The sequence below is a fragment of the Macaca mulatta genome, chromosome 6 (assembly GCF_049350105.2).
Source record: "Macaca mulatta isolate MMU2019108-1 chromosome 6, T2T-MMU8v2.0, whole genome shotgun sequence".
NCBI classification, from domain to species: Eukaryota; Metazoa; Chordata; class Mammalia; order Primates; family Cercopithecidae; genus Macaca; species Macaca mulatta.
Window position 1 is genome coordinate 82,089,907 of NC_133411.1, and position 20,892 is coordinate 82,110,798.

The 20,892-nt window shown below is 38.5% G+C and overlaps 1 protein-coding gene and 1 non-coding gene across 3 annotated transcripts in view; both read right to left on the bottom strand.

Moving 5' to 3' along the window:
- POC5 (POC5 centriolar protein) overlaps positions 1–19,955 on the bottom strand; it is a 37,849-nt gene extending 17,894 nt beyond the window's left edge. The window contains exons 1-7 of one of the 2 annotated variants that reach the window (XM_015140291.3): positions 19,832–19,955; positions 16,218–16,315; positions 11,104–11,242; positions 9,054–9,137; positions 5,614–5,819; positions 3,444–3,620; positions 981–1,085 (exon numbers count right to left, since the gene is read on the bottom strand). In XM_015140291.3, coding sequence (XP_014995777.2) covers positions 981–1,085; positions 3,444–3,620; positions 5,614–5,819; positions 9,054–9,137; positions 11,104–11,242; positions 16,218–16,301 — 795 coding nt within the window. In that variant the 5' untranslated portion in view covers positions 16,302–16,315; positions 19,832–19,955. The remainder of the gene's footprint in view (positions 1–980; positions 1,086–3,443; positions 3,621–5,613; positions 5,820–9,053; positions 9,138–11,103; positions 11,243–16,217; positions 16,316–19,831) is intronic. The other variant, XM_015140293.3, reaches the window with a different exon arrangement.
- LOC114679104 (U6 spliceosomal RNA) lies at positions 12,874–12,977 on the bottom strand. The gene has a single exon (XR_003730786.1). It is a non-coding gene; the product is annotated as a U6 spliceosomal RNA (small nuclear RNA).
- Positions 19,956–20,892: the final 937 nt, after the last annotated feature.

The window sequence follows — 20,892 nt, forward strand, 5'->3', positions numbered from 1 at the left end:
ACTTAACACAAACTTTGTTTCATGCACAAAATTATTAAAAATATTGTATACAATTACCTTAAGCTATATGTAGAAGGTGAAAAAATATGAAACATAAATGAATTTTGTGTATAAGGTGTGATACGAAACATAATCTAAAATCTACAATTCTCCTGGTGCCAAACATTTTGGATAAAGGATACTCAACCTATACTAGCTTTTTCCTAAAACACTAATCTCTTGGAAACTAAATACACAGAGATTACTCCATAGCTCACATGAATATACATGGAAAACATATATATATATATATATATATATATATATAAAAAATATATATTTATCTCCTATACTCATGTGTCTCTAAACTCTGTCTTCTTGTGGGATATACTCTCATACTTTTCCACTTCTGATACAACAATTTATTATTCTCTTTCAGTTCACTATTTACTGATATACCAACTCAGTTCTTTCTTAAAGGGTGTTCAAGTTTAAACGATATACTACAAGCTAAGGATAACTTTAAAAAAGCTATATAGGTATGGCTTTCTCTGACTCTCACTCTAACACAAGTCTATATAACAAACATTTATATTGTGATTTAATGTACATAGTAAAGCCTCTTTATGAAAAAGTTGTATTCAGGCATTTTAAAAGTAGAAACAATATAGGAAGCATTTGATATGTTAAAGGTAATTTCTTTCTCCAAAAACCTCATCTGAGGGGTTCTATTACTAGGGCATTTACAATTTAGGAACAATCCTTATTAACCCACTATGAAGCAGGAAATGATGTATCTATTGTAATATATATTATATGTCTATAGGACCTAAAATGTATTTTTTCCAAGCTATATCAAAATCAAATTCCTTTGAAATAAGAGGAACATTAAATCACAAATTCATTTTGACTTATTAGAAAACAACTATAATAAGTGATCCTGAGCGCTTCTGAATTCAGAAGTCTAACATCCATCAGCTGTCTTCTGCTTTGACACTTACGTCCTGTCTGGCTCTGACATGGCCGATTCGCCAGTGGAAGAATGTTCTCATCAACTCTATCTTTTCCTTTTGCTTGCCTATGGCATGAGACAAGCTAGAAATCACCTGTGAAAACAGCAATTAACCCAATTATTGTGATACTACAATAACAGCAGTTGGTAAAGTGATTTTCTCATACATCAAAAAATGCTAGAGAGGATAGGTATGGATCACTACTATATTCATTCAGTTAACCTTATTATTATCTTTAAAAAGACAATAAAACTTTCTCACATGAATATACTAGATATCAACTAATGAAAGGGAACAAAAAAAATCTTCATTATGTGTATAGGGTAATCACCAATAAAGAGTTTATGTATATGCAAATTAGCTACTGACATTCAATTCAGGTAAACAATTATACATTTGAAAGTTCTTCTATATACACCATGTCTTCATTCGCTAGATTTGAGGGCAGGGGCCAGAATATTTAGATATCTAAGTATCTTTCTGGTCCCTACTACTACCTTGGATATAGAAGTTCCTCAAAAACTGTCCAATGATTTTCTGGATTAAACAAACCTATAAAAGCAAATAATAGTTATATTATTTGCTTATTAGTTATATGTTATATATATAAATTAATAACATGTTATACATGTAACTATTAATAACATGTTATATATAACATGTTATATATGTTATTAATATGTTATATGTAGATGTACTTCTTCATGGATATTACTCTTGTTCTTAAAAAAAAATTCAGAAGGCTTTAAAATCCTAAGATAATATTCTCTCTTATAAAATAACTGAATAACTGAAATAAATTTCTAAAAATAGTCACATTAGAAAGAGATTTTGTAAATTGGGCACATTTACCAAGAGATATTTATACCTGTTCTTTAAATAATTTCCAAAGAGGAAAAGGGCATACATTCTAAGATACTGGAAATATTCTATGCATTAAGATGAATGGTAGAACCTGTCTATCCACTTTACTCATTCTCATAAACTGAACATATGATATCTATATTCTTTGTGATACTTCAAAATTAAAAAATTAAACTTAAAATATTTCAAAACCACAGAACAGAATTTTGAGTATAACAAAGAAAATGACATTAAAATCCATTGTTTCAAAAAAAGCAAACTCTATAAAACATTCAATTTTATACGAAATCAAGATATGTTTTTAAAAATTATAATCTTTAATACATGAAAACACTTAAGTGCTGCTTCTGCAGACAAGCAGCTGAGGTGTCTGCCCAAGTCCTCCTTTTCTGAACACCACCACTCTCCTATCCATAAGTGGATGCCTATCTGGACATTCACTTATAGCAGGGCACAGATTTGTTGCCCATCTGCTTTGTTCCAGGTACTGTGTCAGGAGGCAAAAAATTAGCACAGACTTGAATTACCCTCAAATTCTTAAGAAGCTAAAGGAAAGTGAAATAAAAGATGTTTTCTGTGTTTATCAATAAAATGAAGAAAGACTTCATTAATGAAAACACACCCATCACTGACAGAATTTGAGATGCTTAAACCCAGGCTTGGTGGTATGCACCTGCAGTCCCTGGCAGGGGCTGAGGCAGGAGGATCACTTGAGCCCAGGAGTTTGAGGTTGCAGTGAGCTACTATCATGCCTATGAATAGCCACTGTTCTCCAGTCTGGGCAACACAGCAAGACCCCATTTCAAAAAGAGAGAGAGGCCGGGCGCGGTGGCTCAAGCCTGTAATCCCAGCACTTTGGGAGGCCAAGACGGGCGGATCACGAGGTCAGGAGATCGAGACCATCCTGGCTAACACCGTGAAACCCCGTCTCTACAAAAAAAATACAAAAAACTAGCCGGGCGAGGTGGCGGGCGCCTGTAGTCCCAGCTACTCGGGAGGCTGAGGCAGGAGAATGGCGTAAACCCGGGAGGCAGAGCTTGCAGTGAGCTGAGATCCGGCCACTGCACTCCAGCCTGGGCGACAGAGCGAGACTCCGTCTCAAAAAAAAAAAAAAAAAAAGAGAGAGAGAGAAAAAGAATTTGAGATGCTTAAAATGACCCCTAAAAGGATGGTTTAAAATGTAGATAATGCTGATTCCTTCATGTTCTCTTAAGTGTAGTTAGGATTAGAAAGAAAACAACTAGTGTACTTACATTTAGCACATACTCTTTTAAAAAAAAATTTAAATTGACAAATCATAATAGTTTTATATATTTATGGGCTACAAGGTGATGTTTTAATATGGTTTACAAAGCAAACACTCTTTGTTTTCTAAAACATCAAGAACATCAAGAACACTGAAGTCAATGGTGAGGGTAAAATGACATTACGCTGATATGTTTAACAGGAAGAATAAATCAGATGGCCACGAATTTTTCTGTCAGTTTCTGATAGAAACTATCTTGTATGAGGTAATCATTCCTTAGAATTTATTATTTAGCAAGACATTTACTGAATCTCAATTAAAAAAAATATAAAAAAGAAGACCTCATCTTTTCTCCCAATGGAGATTTCAAAGGTTTTTTGCAGCTCCTTCAAGTCATTGATCTGATTACACAGTTGTTTTAAATGTGCTGCATGTTTTTCTTTCTCTTTTCTCATTTCCATTCGGTGCCAGTCAATAAAATTAAGTCTCCATTTACTTAGCTCAGATATGATGTTTGTCTGAAAAATTAATATAGTGACAATTAAGTAGTTTGTTCATTAACGTCACTTCTTAAAACTACACTGAAATTAAGAAACATTAAAAAAATCAGAACAATCAACACAAAAGCCATTAAAACAATTGGAACACACTAATGAAAAACATGTAAGTTCAACAGTTACAGGTCTGTGCAGTTCACAGTCATCATACTAGGGAAGCTAATTTTTTCCTATTTTAAGTAATTTTGTATGAAATCTTGTTGTCATTTCAAAAAAATTTCAGGCTTCATTCACTATGTTCCTTTGTTTATTCAAGGATTAAATGTCCATATGAAGACGGATCAGGAATAAAGGGAAACACAGAACAATGGCATAGGCTAAGCTCATATAAGAGTCAGAAGTTATTTAGAAATGGGTGATGGAGGAAACCATGGATACTTTTTTTCCCAAGCCATTTATTACAGATTATTATCTGTATAATGGACTGCTAAGTTCTGCCACCCTACTGACTGGCATAAATAAAAAGACCAAATAATAATTTGTTATAAAAAAAAAACTGGGCCGGGCGCGGTGGCTCAAGCCTGTAATCCCAGCACTTTGGGAGGCCGAGACGGGCGGATCACGAGGTCAGGAGATCGAGACCATCCTGGCTAACACCGTGAAACCCCGTCTCTACTAAAAATACAAAAAGCTAGCCGGGCGAGGTGGCGGGCGCCTGTAGTCCCAGCTACTCCGGAGGCTGAGGCAGGAGAATGGCGTAAACCCGGGAGGCGGAGCTTGCAGTGAGCTGAGATCCGGCCACTGCACTCCAGCCCGGGCTACAGAGCAAGACTCCGTCTCAAAAAAAAAAAAAAAAAAAAACTGGACAACATATTAACTAAACACAATTTAAATGGTTGGTGGTACAATACTCCAATTGACTTATACTATTATAAAGTATGAAACCCGTTCCAGGGGGAAAGTGGTAAAATTACACTGAAGAATTATTTCTAGAATTTAAGGTTCCAAATGAGGGAAAAATATAAATGCCACAGAACTCATATGGCCATAATTTCTCTATATATGTGAATATGCAACTTAGTTTCCTCAAATTATATGTTTCAGAAAAACTGTCATTTTCTCCAGTTTTTTAATAATAGCAAAAAAAAAAAAAAAAAACAAACCCCAAAAAGCAAACAAAAATCCCACTTGCCATTTCTGCAATACTTTCTTTTACTTAAAGGCCAGTAGTATCAAAATAAAAATCAACTTTTATAGATTTATCACTTCTACATCATGGTTGCTATAGGAATGGCTATAAAATGAATATCCATTGCTAAAATTGGATCTTTTGTATCACATAAAAGGAGACATTTCCATTAGTCATAACTATGAGATGGTAAAGGCTCAGTATGTTTCAGTTACACACAGGCTGACCATTCAAAGTATCTGCGAAATTCTGTGGAGCATGTAGAACCGTTCCAGCAACCACTTAAAACCTGGCAACTCAAAGTACAGTTTCTGAAGCAGTAGCCTCACCTGGGAGCTTCACAGAAATGAGAACACATGGACACAGGGAGGGGAACATCACACACCGGGGCCTGTCAGGGGATGGGGGGCAAGGGGAGGGAGAGCATTAGGACAAATACCTAATGCATGCGGGGCTTAAAACCTAGATGGCTGGTTGATAGGTGCAGCAAACCACCATGGCACATGTATACCTATGTAACAAACCTCCATGTTCAGCACATGTATCCCAGAACTTAAAGTAAAATCAAACAAACAAACAAACAAGAGTCAAAAAAAAAAAAAAAAAAAAAGAGTCTACTGCATATGAAGCTGCAGCTTAACAGGCTCCCCCTATGATTCATAAATACATTAAAGATTGAGAAGCAAGACTTAAGACACTGAACTGATCTCATGAAACAAAAGATTTTTAAAAAGTTTAACTCAAAAAACCAAAACAAAACAGTATAAACGAGAGTAAAACTATTACATTATATATTAAACCATCGTAGTTGAACAACTGCTGTACCTTAAGACCTGAACTCCAAAGATCAAGTACATTTTCCATCTTCTGAAGGTTTTCATCAGAAACAAGAAAATCGCCCACAAGTATTTCATGGGCATCTGTATGACTAGAATTTGTTGCTGGTGAGGAAGAGTCAGCTAAAAGATGTGAACTGAAAAAATCCATGACCGGATGAGAAGCCTTCCTCGGCGATAACACTGGTGATGACTCTAGAATAAAAGAAAAGTTGTAGCTGTCAAGCCAAATTGAAAATAACTCAAGTTGGTAAGGAACCATGTTGGAAGGCTAAAAGATGTCTGCTACCTATGGAGGCTGAGAGAAATGCAGAGAAACTACCTTTCAGGTGTACCTTAATCTATTTTTAATTTCAGTACTGTCACTGATTTAGCACTGGCATGAGATAACCTCCTATACTCCCAATCCCTTCTCCCCCAGCAAATGACCTCTATCCCAAATAAGGATCCTTCATATATTCAGGTCCAGGCTCAGCTGAAACTATCATCATCTGTATTATATCATCATTAATGAAGTGTTTTCTGTTTCTGTAACAAAAACATTATAAAGATTAGTTCTCATAACACATGCTACCCTAAAAAATAGGTATTATTATCTCCATTTTACTGATGAGGAACTGAGGTTCAGAAAGAGTTAAGTAATTGACCAAGGTCAGTGTGGTTGTATATAGGTCAATATTACTCCATAAATTTAACACTGGGATTGGTTTTAATACTATTTAAGTTTGGCCGGGCGTGGTGGCTCATGCCTGTAATCTCAGCACTTTGGGAGGCCAACGTGGGCGGATCACGAGGTCCAGAGATTGAGACTATCCTGGCCAACATGGTGAAACCCCATCTCTACTAAAACTACAAATATTAGCTGGGTGTGGTGGCACGTGCCTGTAGTCCCAGCTACTCGGGAAGCTGAGGTAGGAGAATGGCGTGAACCCAGGAGGCGGAGGTTGCAGTGAGCTGAGATCATGCCACTGCACTCCAGCCTGGTGACAGAGTGAGACTCTGTCTCCAAAAAAACCCAAACCCCACCCCCCAAAAAAAAATCCATTAAAATTAAACAATATAAGTAGAAAGAGACTCATAATTTAGTTTTGCACATACTCTGTTGAAAGTACCCTGTTAGGCTTCAATATATAGGTGAGAAATATACACATCTCTATATGTATGTGCATATATATAAAACACTCATCCCCTATCCATATACAGGGAGGTGGGGTAGAGTCAGGGCCCTAAAGAGAACTGGTATCTATTTCTAAAAAAGCACTGAAAGGCTGAGCGCGGTGGCGCATGCCTGTAATCCCAGCACTTTCGGAGGCCGAGGTGGGCGAATCACGAGGTCAGGAGTTCAAGACCAGCCTAGCCAACAGGTGAACCCCCATCTCTACTAAAAATACAAAAAATTAGCTGGGCGTGGTGGCACATGCCTATAGTCCCAGCTACTTGGGAGGTTGAGGCAGGAGAATTGCTTGAACCTGGGAGGCTGAGGTTGCAGTGAGCTGAGACCACGCCACTGCACTCTAGCCTGGGTGACAGAGCGAGACTCTGCCTCAAAAAAAAAAAAAAAGTACTGAGACAGAAAAGTTCATATTTTCTCACATATTTATGCCGGAATTAGAGACTATCTGTCATCACTTGTCACATACCTCACATTTGCTACGAGCATCCTAATAACAGAGATGGAAGAGCTTTCTTCTTATTGAATGAAAGATGAATCTATGATAGAAAACTTGTTACTTAAAAGTAAACATTTCAAGAATTCTTTTTTAAAATTTGTAAGATTTTAATTTTTTTGCAAACATATTCTGCTTATGTAAAGACTTCTTTGCAAAAGGGAAAATAATTCCTTAAGATGTGTGTTTGGTATAAAAAACAACACTAGGTCTGGGCTAGTCACACTATGAAACACTACCTGCATGTTCTGAGGATGGTTAAGAAACCCAAAGAACAGGTGGAATGACAATGTACATGAATATTCTCTTTTACTTGATTTTGCCAATTAGATCTGTACTCACAAAGAAAGCAATAGACTCTGCTTTTCAATTTAAAAAATATCTCAACACTCACCTTTTAAGAAATCAAATCATGTAACTTCAGAACTTGGAAGGGCTGTCAGAGATTATGGTGCCTAAGACTACTACTTACAAGTGAGGAAACTAAGGGATACAGGCATTACTTATGTGGTGGCAAAAACGGTTACCACATTAAATAACATTAAATAGAAAAATATTCCACAATATTACATTTTAATTATTTTAATTATTCTGTCAAGAAAAAAGTTCAGTCCAGTTCTAAAAAAAGCTCCAGTTCTTTTTTTTTTTTTTTTTTTTTTTGAGACGGAGTCTCGCTGTGTCTCCCAGGCTGGAGTGCAGTGGCGTGATCTCGGCTCACTGCAAGCTCCGCCTCCCGGGTTCACGCCATTCTCCCGCCTCAGCCTCCCAAGTAGCTGAGACTACAGGCGCCCGCCACCACGCCCGGCTAGTTTTTTGTATTTTTAGTAGAGACGGGGTTTCACCATGTTAGCCAGGATAGTCTCGATCTCCTGACCTCGTGATCCACCCGCCTCGGCCTCCCAAAGTGCTGGGATTACAGGCTTGAGCCACCGCGCCCGGCCAAAGCTCCAGTTCTAAAAAGAGCTTTTAAAAGCTCTTTAAAGCCAGGCATGGTGGCTCATGCCTATAATTCCAGCACTTTGGGAGGCCAAGGCAAGTGGATCACTTGATCTTAGGAATTTGAGACCAGCCTGGGCAACATAGTGAGATCCCAGCACTACAGAAAATTTAAAAATTAGCTGGGTGTGGTGGCATGTGCCTGTAGTCCCAGCTACTGAGGGAGGGGGCGCTGAGGCAGGAGGATCACTTGAGCCAAGCAGGTTGAGGCTGCAGGGAGCCCTGCACTCTAGCCTGGGTGACAGAGTGAGATCCTGTCTCAAAAACAAAACAAAATAACAAAAACAAAAAACAACCCCCCCAAAAAGCCTCTTTAAGATTTGCTAATCTTTCCTTTTAACAAAGACAAAGCAGACTTTTAAAGAAAAACACTAAACGATAGAACAGGTGGCATAAAGATAGGATGAAAATTCTTACATTGGTACGCAAATGCCTGAAAGTTGGGAAACAGTGCATTGGTTTACATAAAAACTTGAATTGGTCAAACTATATAATATGCCATTAAATCTTTTAAAAGACTTGCCCTCTAACTTAGAAATTTTAAGAAAGGATACTACATACTATAATGCATTGACCTGTCTTAGTTGTACTATTTTGGAATCTTATAAAATTATTTTAAATATTATCACTTAAATTGGTAACAATAGCATTTTAAAATCCTGCCAAAAAGTAATATGCTGAAATTATTCCTCTTACTACATAGATATTATTCATCAAACCACAAAATATTGTATATTAATACAAATAAGCTAAAGAAAATTAATACCATCTGTCTTTGAATGACTTGAAATATTGAAATCACATCCTTTTCCAACTTCTATCGCAGTTTCTCTTACTTCAGAGTTATTTCCTGCCAAAAGGAAAGCTTTTTAAAATTAAACGGAACCGCTCTTAAATAAAATGCCTAATCACGCATAATTTAATAAGGTAGCAGTACATAAAAAAGATTTTAGAACAAACAAAATACAACATGCCGAGGATATAGGAACACTAAAACAAAGAACAAGAAGAGATAAAAATCTGAGACTAGAAAAAGACTTACTATATCATTGATAAGCTCCAACTTACACACCAAATATAGATGAGAGATAATGTAGTCTACTATAGCATTCAATTCACACTAAGAGAGTAAGTGGGTAAATGACATTAGAACTTGGAAAAGGATCTGCTCTCTTATGACACTGGGTATTTCCAGAGGCCCACTGCTTTTCACTAGCCACAATCAAACTAAGGTGGCACTGGCTCCCCCAAACAAGGACTTTCTGGCTTCCACTTCAGGAACCTGTAGTCAACAGATGGCAAAAAGGAAACTGGGAAAAACCTCTCAAGAATGACTGTTAGAGGCTTATTCATATGTTGTCAATTTCCACATATCATGCCTTATATCAAGCAGCTGAGATATCAAGAATAAAGAGAATGTGGGATGATGAATTTACATAGAAGACTTTAACAAAGTCTACTTGTGAATCTCAAGATGACTAAAGAATATCTAAACTTACTACATATTGTGTGTTTCAATCTCAAATCCTTTTTGGAAATGGTAGAGAATAAATAAATGCTATTTTACATAAGAGAAAAGAACAATAGTCTTAAATCCCAGGTGATTACCTTGAACTGTTGACTACAGCATCTCGAAAGTTTTTTCTTTCTTTTTTTTTTTTTAAACAGAGTCTTGCTCTGTTGCCCCGGCTGAAGTGCAGTGGCATAATCATGGCACACTGCAGCCTTGAACTCCTGAGCTCAGGCAATCCTCCTACCCCAGCCTCCTGAGGTGCTGGGACTATAGACTGCTCTGCCCGGCTAATTTTTTAGTAGAGATAGGGTCTTGCTATGTTGCCTAGGCTTGTCTCAAACTCCTGGGCTCAAGTGATCCTCCTGCCTCAGCCTCTCAAAGTACTAGCATTACAAGCATGAGCCACTGCCTGGCCTATATTTTAAGGCTCTCATCCTGTGGTCCCATTTGTTGTTCCACTGCAATAGGCCAAAGACTGAGAAGCAGTGAAAATTCCATGTCTACAGACAGTGAGAGACAACAGACACTAGAGCTATGACTTAGCAGAAGCCCAGAAGCCTTTGGCCTCTGAGTAGGCTGTATCATGTGCCTTCAAGGACAGGGATCCTTGGAGTTATGCCTATAGTGTGATAACTGTTCCTTATCAGGACTGTTTTAGGAAGGTTTTCTGTGCCCTTTGAAAGAACATTTATTTAGAGTTTGGGATGTTGTCTTCACCTGAATAAGGAATGGAGGTTAACGGAACTTTACCTCTTCTCTCCACCTTTCACTCATCTATCAACACACATCCTGGTTTGTAGTAGCTTTCAGTTCTGTTGCTGACATGGTCCACAGATAGGTTCACCTTTGTGATAATTATTCAAACAGTTCTCCATGCCCATATAAATACCGCTGATAAAGCACTAGCATGAGGTTCGTGAAGTAATTTAAGAGACTCTCAGGGCTACCATCTTTAATTTTAGGCTTGGGCATTTAGTTTTCAAGTTAATCCTGGCATAAAACTGTTGGAACAAGTACTGAGATACAACATACCTAAAAGCCATGTAGTTGCCATAGTGCTGCTTCAACTTTATTATTCTTCATAAAAGTAAGAGTCAAATGAAGTTCAAAGAAAAATCAAGCTGTCATAAGAGAGTCAGGAATAATATATTAAACTATAAAAAGCTCCCCTAGATGATACTAATACACACAAATGGTCGAGAAGAATCCCTGATCTGGACAGGCATTTTCACAATCCTGTCAGGATCATTAATAAACTCAGTAATATGTTAAATTAAGAGATATCTTAAAAAATATATATAACCTTGACTATGAAGAATATCATGAATTGTAGAAATTCTGACATCTGGCACCAATTCTCCCTTAGGATGAGATGACTGTGAAGCACCGGGTTCAATATTTGGAGTCACTATAGCATAACGAAGCAGCTCTTCATATTCTTCCTAAGAGAGGCCAATAATCAATAATGTAGTGTAACAATTACAATGTTATATTCAACTGAATTTCTTTTTAAGGAATTTAATTACCATAATAGAGTCACATGCTTATTATATTACAAAGTTTTAGTACTTATTCCCAGCTTGAGTTCTTTGAGTGCTTCTTGTGTGATTTTCACATTTATGATTAACAGTTTGAAGAGGGCAGGGTGCTGTGACTCATGCCTGTAAACTCAGCACTTTGAGAGGCTGAGGCAGGAGGATGGCTTGAAGCCTGGGCAACAAAGTGAGAGCCCATCTCTACAAAAAATTTTTTACAAAAATTTGCCAGGCGTGGTGGTGTGTGCCTGTAGTTCTAGCTACTCAGGAGGCTGAGGCAGGAGGACCACTTAAGCCTAGGAACTGGAGGCTGCAGTGAGACAAGAGGGCACCACTGCACCCCAGCCTGGGTGACAGAGCAAGATCCTGTCTCTGGGGAAACAACAACAAAGTGTGAAGAGGTGATAAGATTCTGTGAGTGACTCAACACTGAATCAAAAGTGTTCTATCACTTAATTTTAAATGTCAGATCACTTTAATTGAAGATGGGACATGCTATTAAAAAGATACCATTTTCAGAATTAAAAAAAAATTATGTAACGCAAACAAAATATAGAAGCAAATTGGATACTTAAGCTTATAAAACCACAATGGCCTTCTATTACCCGCAATTTCAAATGTACATTTATCAAGGCAGCTTAACTGCTTTTATTAACTGACTTTGTGAGAAATAAATGTCACGTATTTGAATTTACAAAATAAGTCTACACTACTGTAGTTTTGTTTTCATCTGTTTTTTTATATTGGAATTTTAAGTAAAATTGTTTTAAAAAAGGTTTATGCTTTTATATACTGAAAACTGATAGCTTTTATGGCAATTACATGTACCAGAGTGACCTGGTTTGCGCTTCTACCTTAATTTACATTTTTTCTTTTTTTCTTTGTTGTTTTTTTGAGATGGAGTCTTGCTCTGTCACACAGGCTGGAGTGCAGTGGCATGGTCTTGGCTCACTGCAACCTCCGCCTCCCAGGTTCAAGCAATTCTCCTACCTCAGCCTCCTGAGTAGCTGGGATTACAGGTTTGTACCACCATGCCTGCCTAATTTTTGTACTTTTAGTAGAGATGGGGTTTCACTATGTTGGACAGTCTGGTCTCGAACTCCTGACCTCTTGATCTGCAGCCTTGGACTCCCAAAGTGCTAAGATTACAGGTGTGAGCCACCGCACCCGGCCTGATTCACGTATTTAACATAGATACTTACATGCAGTAAACGTTAGGTATAGCAAATACTGATTTTTATATACTTTAAGGCTAACAACAGAAGAGGAAGAGAGAGATATTCCAAAGAGAAAATCTTTAGAAAATTCAACCAGAATCTCCTTCATATTGCCATAATCAACCATTTTTGTTAGCAATGTCACCTTCATGAGAATAAACATCTGTCTGAGTTTTAAACTTACATTTCCTAGTAGCAAATAAAAATTAGTATTTTACATAATGGTTATCACCAAGACGGAAGGCTCTTAATAGGAAACAAATCATTTAGGATATCACAATACAACATTGATTTGTATTATAAAACTTAAAAAAATATTTAAAAATTTTAGAACAGTTCACGAATTTGTGTGTCCTCCTTGCACAGGGACCATGCTAATCTCTGTGTGACTCCAATTTTAGTTTATGTGCTGCTGAAGCGAGCAGCAACATTTAATTTTTACATTGACAAAAGTAACTATAGTTATTTAGATTTAAATATCCTTAACTTAAAAAAAAATACACTTCCCAAAGCGTATTGCTTTTCCAATTATCAAAAGGAAATTCCCAGAGAGTTTGATAAATTGGGGCCATACACAAGATATTTACTAGTTCCTGTAAATCTGAATGTGTGAGTTGGTTCTAATAAACTAATACATAAAATTTCAAGTGCATAGAGGCTGTAACTAATCCAGCAGCATCCATTGCTTTTTAATTTCTTTAACTTAATAAAGCCCCAGGGTTTGATTCGGGCAAATGGCCATCCAGCTACATTTCCCAGCCTCCTCTGCAGCTAGGTGTGGCCAAGAGACCTGGTCTATGGGTTTCGAATGGAAATGATGCATACAACTTTAGGTGAAGTCCTTAAAAAGGAAGCTGCTTCCTTCTAGTCCCCTCTTCCCACAGGCTAGAGGTGGTGCACTGTCAGTGCACCAGTACCTGAAAATGCAAACACGGTCAACAGCTCATGGCACAGCAACAAGAGAGAAGGGATTCGGTCCTCAGATGATCTCAGGACTATGTATCAGCTCAGAATTTACGAGAGAGAGAATCAAACTGTAAGGAACCCACTTAAGCCACCCTTACTTGGTTTCTGTTAAAGCACTATTATACTTCCCAAACAGCCAAAATAAACTTTTGATTTTGGCTAAGAATATATAAAAGTGTGGCTGTTATGGAGTTATGGACTCTGAATGTTTGTGTACCCTCAAAATTAATATCCTGAAGCCCTAACAGCCAGTGTGGTTGTATTTGGAGATGAGGCCTCCAAGAAAGTAATTAAGGTTAAATAAGGCCATCGGCTGGGGCCCTGATAGCATTAATGTACTCATCAGAAGAGACACCAGGAAGCTTGTGTTCTCTCTCCTCCCACCTGCACATACTGTACTGAGGAAAGGTCATGTGAAGACACAGCAAGAAGGCACCTGCCTGCAATCCACAAAGAGAGCCCTCACCAGAAACTGACTCTATTGGGCTGTGATCCAGAACTGTGAGAAGAAAAATGTCTGCTGTTTAAGCCTATGAATTTACAGTATTTTGTTATGGTAGCCTGAGCAGATTAATATGATGGTGATCTTACATTGTGAGGTTCATAAGCTTTTAATAATGTCCCTGCTGTGGTGTCAGTCACAACTAGATTTAGCCAAGTCAGCTCTGCTCAGAGTTAGCCTATTACCACCTTCAGCCTGTAGGAACGGAGGGAGAAGTGGAAGTCAGTGGCTTTCACTTGTGGCTTCCCTAGTCTGACTTCTGTTCTGGATAAGAGAAGGAAAAAAAAAGATCCAAACATATATTTCAAATAATATATTTCATACATATTCATATATTTCACATATTTTACCACAATTGCTATGGCTTACAGGGGAAATAAATAATTATATGTCAATAGTATTCCATGATCATATATTCCAACTTATTTCAAGAAAAACATTTTAAAAAAGCAGTTATTTAAATGACTATTTTAGAGTTTCATATATGTAGATACAGGCCAAATGAGTTATTTAAAAATAAGAATCCAAAATTAAGAATCAAAATAAATAATTTGCCTTTCTTAATTGCCAAACATAACCTGTGTTAACATTCAAAACTTGTAATTTTGCCCTCCTCCCCAATCCCCAAGAGCTAAATTGATATGACCCTGAAATATAGCTCCACCCATGCCTCAACCATTAGAGTCAGAGCAACTTGGCTGATAGGAGCTGTGGTTAGAGGAAATTTTCAGTGTATAAGCACTATGGATGCCGCCCATCCCTCAGCATTTGCCACCCTCTGGCTTATGAAGCATTTGCATAACAAAGAGAGTAACAAAAAAGTCCCTTAAGAGGAATATTGATTTATGAAGGGCTTTTGTATTAAATGTTTGGATTTATATATTTACTACATATGTAAAAATATGTATTTTATGTTATTTTTAAGATTATTTTTTGTATTTATATTTTGAAGTGTTTCCAGTAGTGAAACCCAAAGTAATAACAATGTACGTACAGGGAATATGGAGAGGCTTTCAACTTCAGTCCAAGAACCAGGAGGAATATTAGTTGAAAGTAAGAGACTGTCAATTGGGCTTACATTATAGGTGGGTAACCAATAACACAAAATAATTTCTGGCAGGTTCTTCTTCCATCTCTCTAAAATTCCACTCTAGAGATTTATTCTTTTGATTTAAAGCTTTGTCTCTTGACAAAATGACAACGTGAACGCTCAGGAGGTGTTTACATTTTAGTATAAATGAGTTAATCAGTTCTATCTTCAAGTTTCAATCAGAGAGCCATGAAGAGTGGAGGAAGTACTGTCACCTGAAGAGAGGACTGCATGGGAGAGGTACCATCAAAAGGGAAGGCTAGAGTACAAAAGCTCTGCCACAACTCCAGACTACTTTTATCCTAGTAAATATTCAGATATTTTCCCAATACCTTCCCCATTTTGAAATCCATAATTTCAATTAAAGTAGAAAATTTGTTTCATAAAATATTTTCCTAAAGCTTTTCTCATATTGTACAGAATCAATAACAATTTCGTATGCTTAGGCATAAACAGCCTTTCCCCTTGAGTAATATAACTGTAAAATTTAAGATATACCATGTCATTATTCTCTCATTTAAAATCTACTCTAGAAATCTAAATCCATATTTTTGATGATGAAATATTTAGAAATAAGAGAAATTTAAAACATTTCATGCAAATACCACATCTTCTGTAGTCAACTGACCCATTTCATTTTATCTATCAACGTACAGGGCCTGGGCAGCAGATTGTATTGAATGTTGTGACAACAGAGACCAAACCTCAGCAACTAGAACACAAGGGAATCTTGAGCTCTAGAACTTTGGATGGTTTGATATTGTATTAATTTGCATTAAAAGTGAAAGCAGCATTCATGAGAGGTAGCTAAAATGAAAAAAAATTAAAAGAAAAAAATGTTTCTTGAACGTTTCAGCTTCGCCTCTGTGTTGGTTGAAGCCTTTGTACAGAGTGTTTGAAGAGTTCATCAATATTTTCTGAAAAGTTAAAACAATGTAAAGTAACTCCTAAAATATGTACAGTAATTCCTAAAGTTTGATATTATTATAAATTGAAAAACTCCCTTGCAAATTGAATGAAAATTTTTTTTTTAAATCCTAGTTTTCCCTTACATTCATTTGTTTAAAATTAAAAAAAATCATGATAAATTTAGAAATTTTTTCCTACCTGAAGATTCGAAGAGACAGAACTGCCTGGACTGGAGTCATTTTGCACAACTGGAAGTGAGTATTTCTCCTCATCTGATGACATTCTGCACAAATGCTCTAAAACAGTAGAAGCTAACTTTAGCTTTTTTCCTTGATATTTAGGATAAAATCCTTTCCAGATATATATATAAGTGCAACAGTATCCAAATCTGCAATCTTCATGTGATATGTTAAAATCATTCATTCAACATATTGAGTACCTATAGGCAAAAATCACTGGGCAAAAAATAATTGAAGATCCAGTCCCAATATTAGTGAGTTTATAATGTAGTCAGGGAGATGAGAAAACATGAAAGGTTAAAGAAAAATAGAGGATCTTCAGAAAAATCCCCAGTGGGGTCTGTTGAGCATAAGAGATTGTATCACTGTTCTTGAGCAACGTGTGACAACCTGGGTGCTGTGTACTTTCCTCTAAGATACAGAACCAAGAGAGAACAAACAATTTGTGCAAATTCCCTTCTTGGGAAACTTACCTTTGGAAACATTATTTTAAGAAAAGTGAGCTTATACAGAACAACAGAATCAAATACATGCATAATTTGTTAAAAGTCCGAATCAAAAAATTATTAAAAGTACTTTTAGTAACAAGTAGCCAAACTATTTAAAGAACAAATAGTGACTATTCGAACTATCTGAATATCAGTAATATGTAAGACATTGGTGAGGGATGTAAAATGAAGTCCTTATTCTTAAGGAGTTTACAATCTGTAGAGAGGTCCAGGCATGTATATTATATAAGTGACCGACTGCTGAATAAACTGCTGATAGGCCCTAAAATAACAGATACAAAGTAGAGAGGTAGGAGTAGCTATTTTTCATGGAGTAAGATTGCATGACTCTAAATAAGCAGGAAAGGAGGCAGAGAAAGTTTTTAGAGAAGATGACCCAGGTGCTGAGAGATGAGAAGGTCTCATCCTGAAAGATGGATAAAAGGTATAAACACAGTTGAAGATATTCTAGGCAGTATAGCAATGTAAGCAAAGACACAGAGTCATGGACATGTATGCCAGGAACAGCAAGCAGGTTGGTAAGGCCAAAGCAATGGGTGCAAAGCAAGGATTGGCTAAGGATGAAACAAAAAGTAAGGAGCAGCCAAGATCATGGAAGGTCAAGATTTGTCATATTAAAAATCTGGGTGTTTATTTTAGACAAGTTATTGAAATATTTTTTAAAAGTTACATGATCAGAAAGATCATCCCAGCAGCGTTGAGGATAAATGTGGATATTAGGAAAGAGAGATCAGGCCAGGTGCGGTGGCTCACGCTTGTAATCCTAGCACTTTGGGAGGCCGAGGTGGGTGGATCACCTGAGGTCAGGAGTTCGAGACCAGCCTGGCCAACATGGCGAAACTCTCTCTCTACTAAAAATACAAAACAATTAGCCGAGTGTGGTGGCAGGTGCCTGTAATCCCAGCTACTTGGGAGGCTGAGGCAGGAGAATGGCGTGAACACAGGAGGCGGAGCTTGCAGTGAGCTGAGATCGCGCCACTGCTCTCCAGCCTGGGTGATAGTGTGAGGCTCTGTCTTAAAAAAAAAAAAAAAAAAAAAAAAAAAACCAAACATAAAAACTCCCAAAAAACTGCCCCAAAGTGGGTAATTTATAAAAAAAAGAATTTTAATTGACTCATAGTTTCACATGTCTGGGGAGGCCTCAGGAAACTTAAAATCATGGTAGAAGGGGAAGCAGGCACATCTTAGATAGTGGCAGGCGAGAGTAAGTCAGAGAGTGCAGGAAAAACTACCATTTATAAAACAATCAGATCTCGTGAGAATTCACTATCATGAGAAAAGCATGGGAGAAATCACCCTTATAATCCAATCACTTCCCTTCCACTACATGTGGAGATTACAATTGAAGATGAAGTTTGAGTGGGAGGAGATTACAATTGAAGATGAGGTTTGAGTGGGGACACAAAACCTAACCATATCAGGTCCCTACACCCAACTTGCATGTAATATTTTTATCATAAATGCGAATGTGTATTTTTCTAGAAAGAAGATCTTTAGCTTTAAATATGTGTTCAGAGGGGACCATAGCCCTAATAAAGTTAAGGACTACGACTGTGAATGAGAAGAGGGTTAAAGCCAGAACCACTAACATCTAAAGGGCAAGAGAACAGTCAGCAAAGAAGAGGAGTCAGCAGTCAGAACATTAGAACTATGGGAGCAGCATCACAACTTTGAGAAACTTTGAGAATAGAGTTAGATGCCAAAGAACCATGAAGATTGGATAGAATTTGGTGATTAGGAGGTTGCTGTGACATTTGCTTGAACAGTTTCAGTGGAAAGTAAAACAACTTCAGGTCTCAGTTACAGTGGGCTGAAAAATAAATGAGAGATGAAGCAATTGAAGTAGAAAAGTAAGATACAGGGAAAAGTGCAAAAATAGAATGGAAACACAGGCTGGAACTAGATTGTGGAAAGGAAAGTTCAACTTTTTCCAGTGAGTATCACTGTGCATACACATGCTAAGTAAACTAAATCTCAGCATGACTGTCTTTAGTTAAGCCAATTAGGGAGGATAAAATAAGAGCATGTATCTGCAGCAAAGAATGGCTGCTTCACTGACTTCAAGTCTACCACTGTGATAACTTGGTCCATTTATATTTTTATTCACTTCTTCCTTCAGGATTTGAGACCAGGCAGGTAACACGGGTGGGGAGTGGGGTGGTGCTGATTATTTTTAAAATGAGCTAGAAAGTACGATCAGATCTCAAAAACTGTTTCTTAATACGGACACTGCAGACACAAAAAAACCCACTGCACTTTTGGAAAATATGCTATCTCCCATCTGCCCTGCTTTATGCCAACAAAGTATGAGTTATTTGAAACTCTAGAACAGTAGCATTTTCCTGTTTCTAGGTTCAGAAACGAAGGAGAAAAATGAAAACTGCTTTAATGGGTGGCAGATGTACATTAGTTCACTACATTTTCAGTAGTTTCTAATCCAAGGTATCAGAAAACAAGACCAAAACTTTTGTGAGCTTCTCTGTTGCCAGAAACATAAAATAACATCTTGGTAATTACCTGGCTGACAGGAAAACAGGGGTCTGGGAATTCAAATGGAACCACCAAGAGTCAAAGGAAGAGCGAATTAACATGCAGACTAGCAGCAGGGTGATGTGCCCTGTGCCCTTCATCAGGCCTAGCTGCACGCAAGGAGAGGGGGTGCGCCAGCCCCTCCCCAAGGCAGGGACTAGAAGCAGAGGAGAAAAGTCACTGCAGTAAGCAAAAGGCCAGAAGTTTTCTTCCATCACCTTCCGACCCAGCCTGTTTAAAGAAAAATCTTACTTAAGCACAACAGAGCTTTATACATGGTTATTTTTTCTCAACGTTTTAAGTGACAGGAGCCTCTGATGACAGTAACCGCTTAGCATCCCTCACACCTGCTCTCTTCCTCTTCCTGCACGCCTCGGAGGGGAACTTTGAGACCTTCCGGCACAACAGCTGAATCACCCGTGTCCAGGGAAGAGCCCCGGGGGAGGAAGCCCGCGCCAAGGAACTTTAAATCGCACTCCACTACTTTCGCCAGGGATGCAGGGACGCAGGGTGTGCCCGCAGCGCTGCTACCCACCGTCGCCGCTCGCGACCAAATCCCGACTCCTCGCTCTGCGCCTCCTATCCGCGTCGCAGCTGCAGTCTCAGCAAGTGCAGACTCAGCAAGCACAGCCGCTACCCAGGGAGCAACGTGACAGTTTCAAACTGCAGGGAGGAATTAAGGACAGCTCTGTGCATTGGTCCTTTTTTCCAGCAATCTGCCGTTTGATTGGTCCGAGATCTGGGGGCGGGGCTTTGGGCCGGTGCCGCGAGAAGCCGGAATTACTTTGGAGAGCCCCGCCCCCTGGCTCCGCAGGTCAGTAGGGGGCGGGGTCCTAGGGAGCCCCACCCAGCGACAGTGGGGATTAAATACTGCGCGTGCTCAGTTCTGTTCAGTGGCTGCAGGCTGCTAAGCGGCTGCGGGAGCTGATTTGGTTAGAGGCTGTGGAGCAGGGATAAAGTTGGCTAATGCCCTGTGCTGTTGGCTTTCAACAATTCCGGTAGCCTAGGTATGAGTCCTCATGCTTTCGTCTGCATAAGAACAATAAGAAATTCTGAGCCAGGTGTGCTGGCTCATGCCAGTAATCCCAGCACTTTGGGAGGCCGAAGTGGGAGGATTGCTTGAGCCCGGGAATTCGAGACCAATCTGGGGAACATAGGGAGACCCTTTCTCTATAAAAAATTAAAAACAAAAAAATCTGCGTCATCCACAGATCCCCTGCAACAGAATCACTTGGAGGTGCTTTTTTTTTTTTTTTTTTTTTTTGAGGTGGAGTCTCGCTCTGTCGTCCAGGCTGGTGTGCAGTGGCACTATCTCGGCTCACTGCAACGTCCGCCTCCCGGATTCAAGCGATCCTCCTCCCTCAGCCTCCCGAGTAGCTGGGATTACAGGTGCCTGCCACCACGCCTGGCTAATTTTTGTATTTTTAGTAGAGATGGAGTTTCATCATATTGGCCAGGCTGGTCTCAAACTCTTGACCTCAGGTTATCCGCCCGCCTCGGCCTCCCAAAGTGCTGGGATTACAGGCGTGAGCCACCACGCCCGGCCGGAGGTGTTGATTCCTTCGGTCGTGGACACCGTCAGGAAGTCCGAATTTT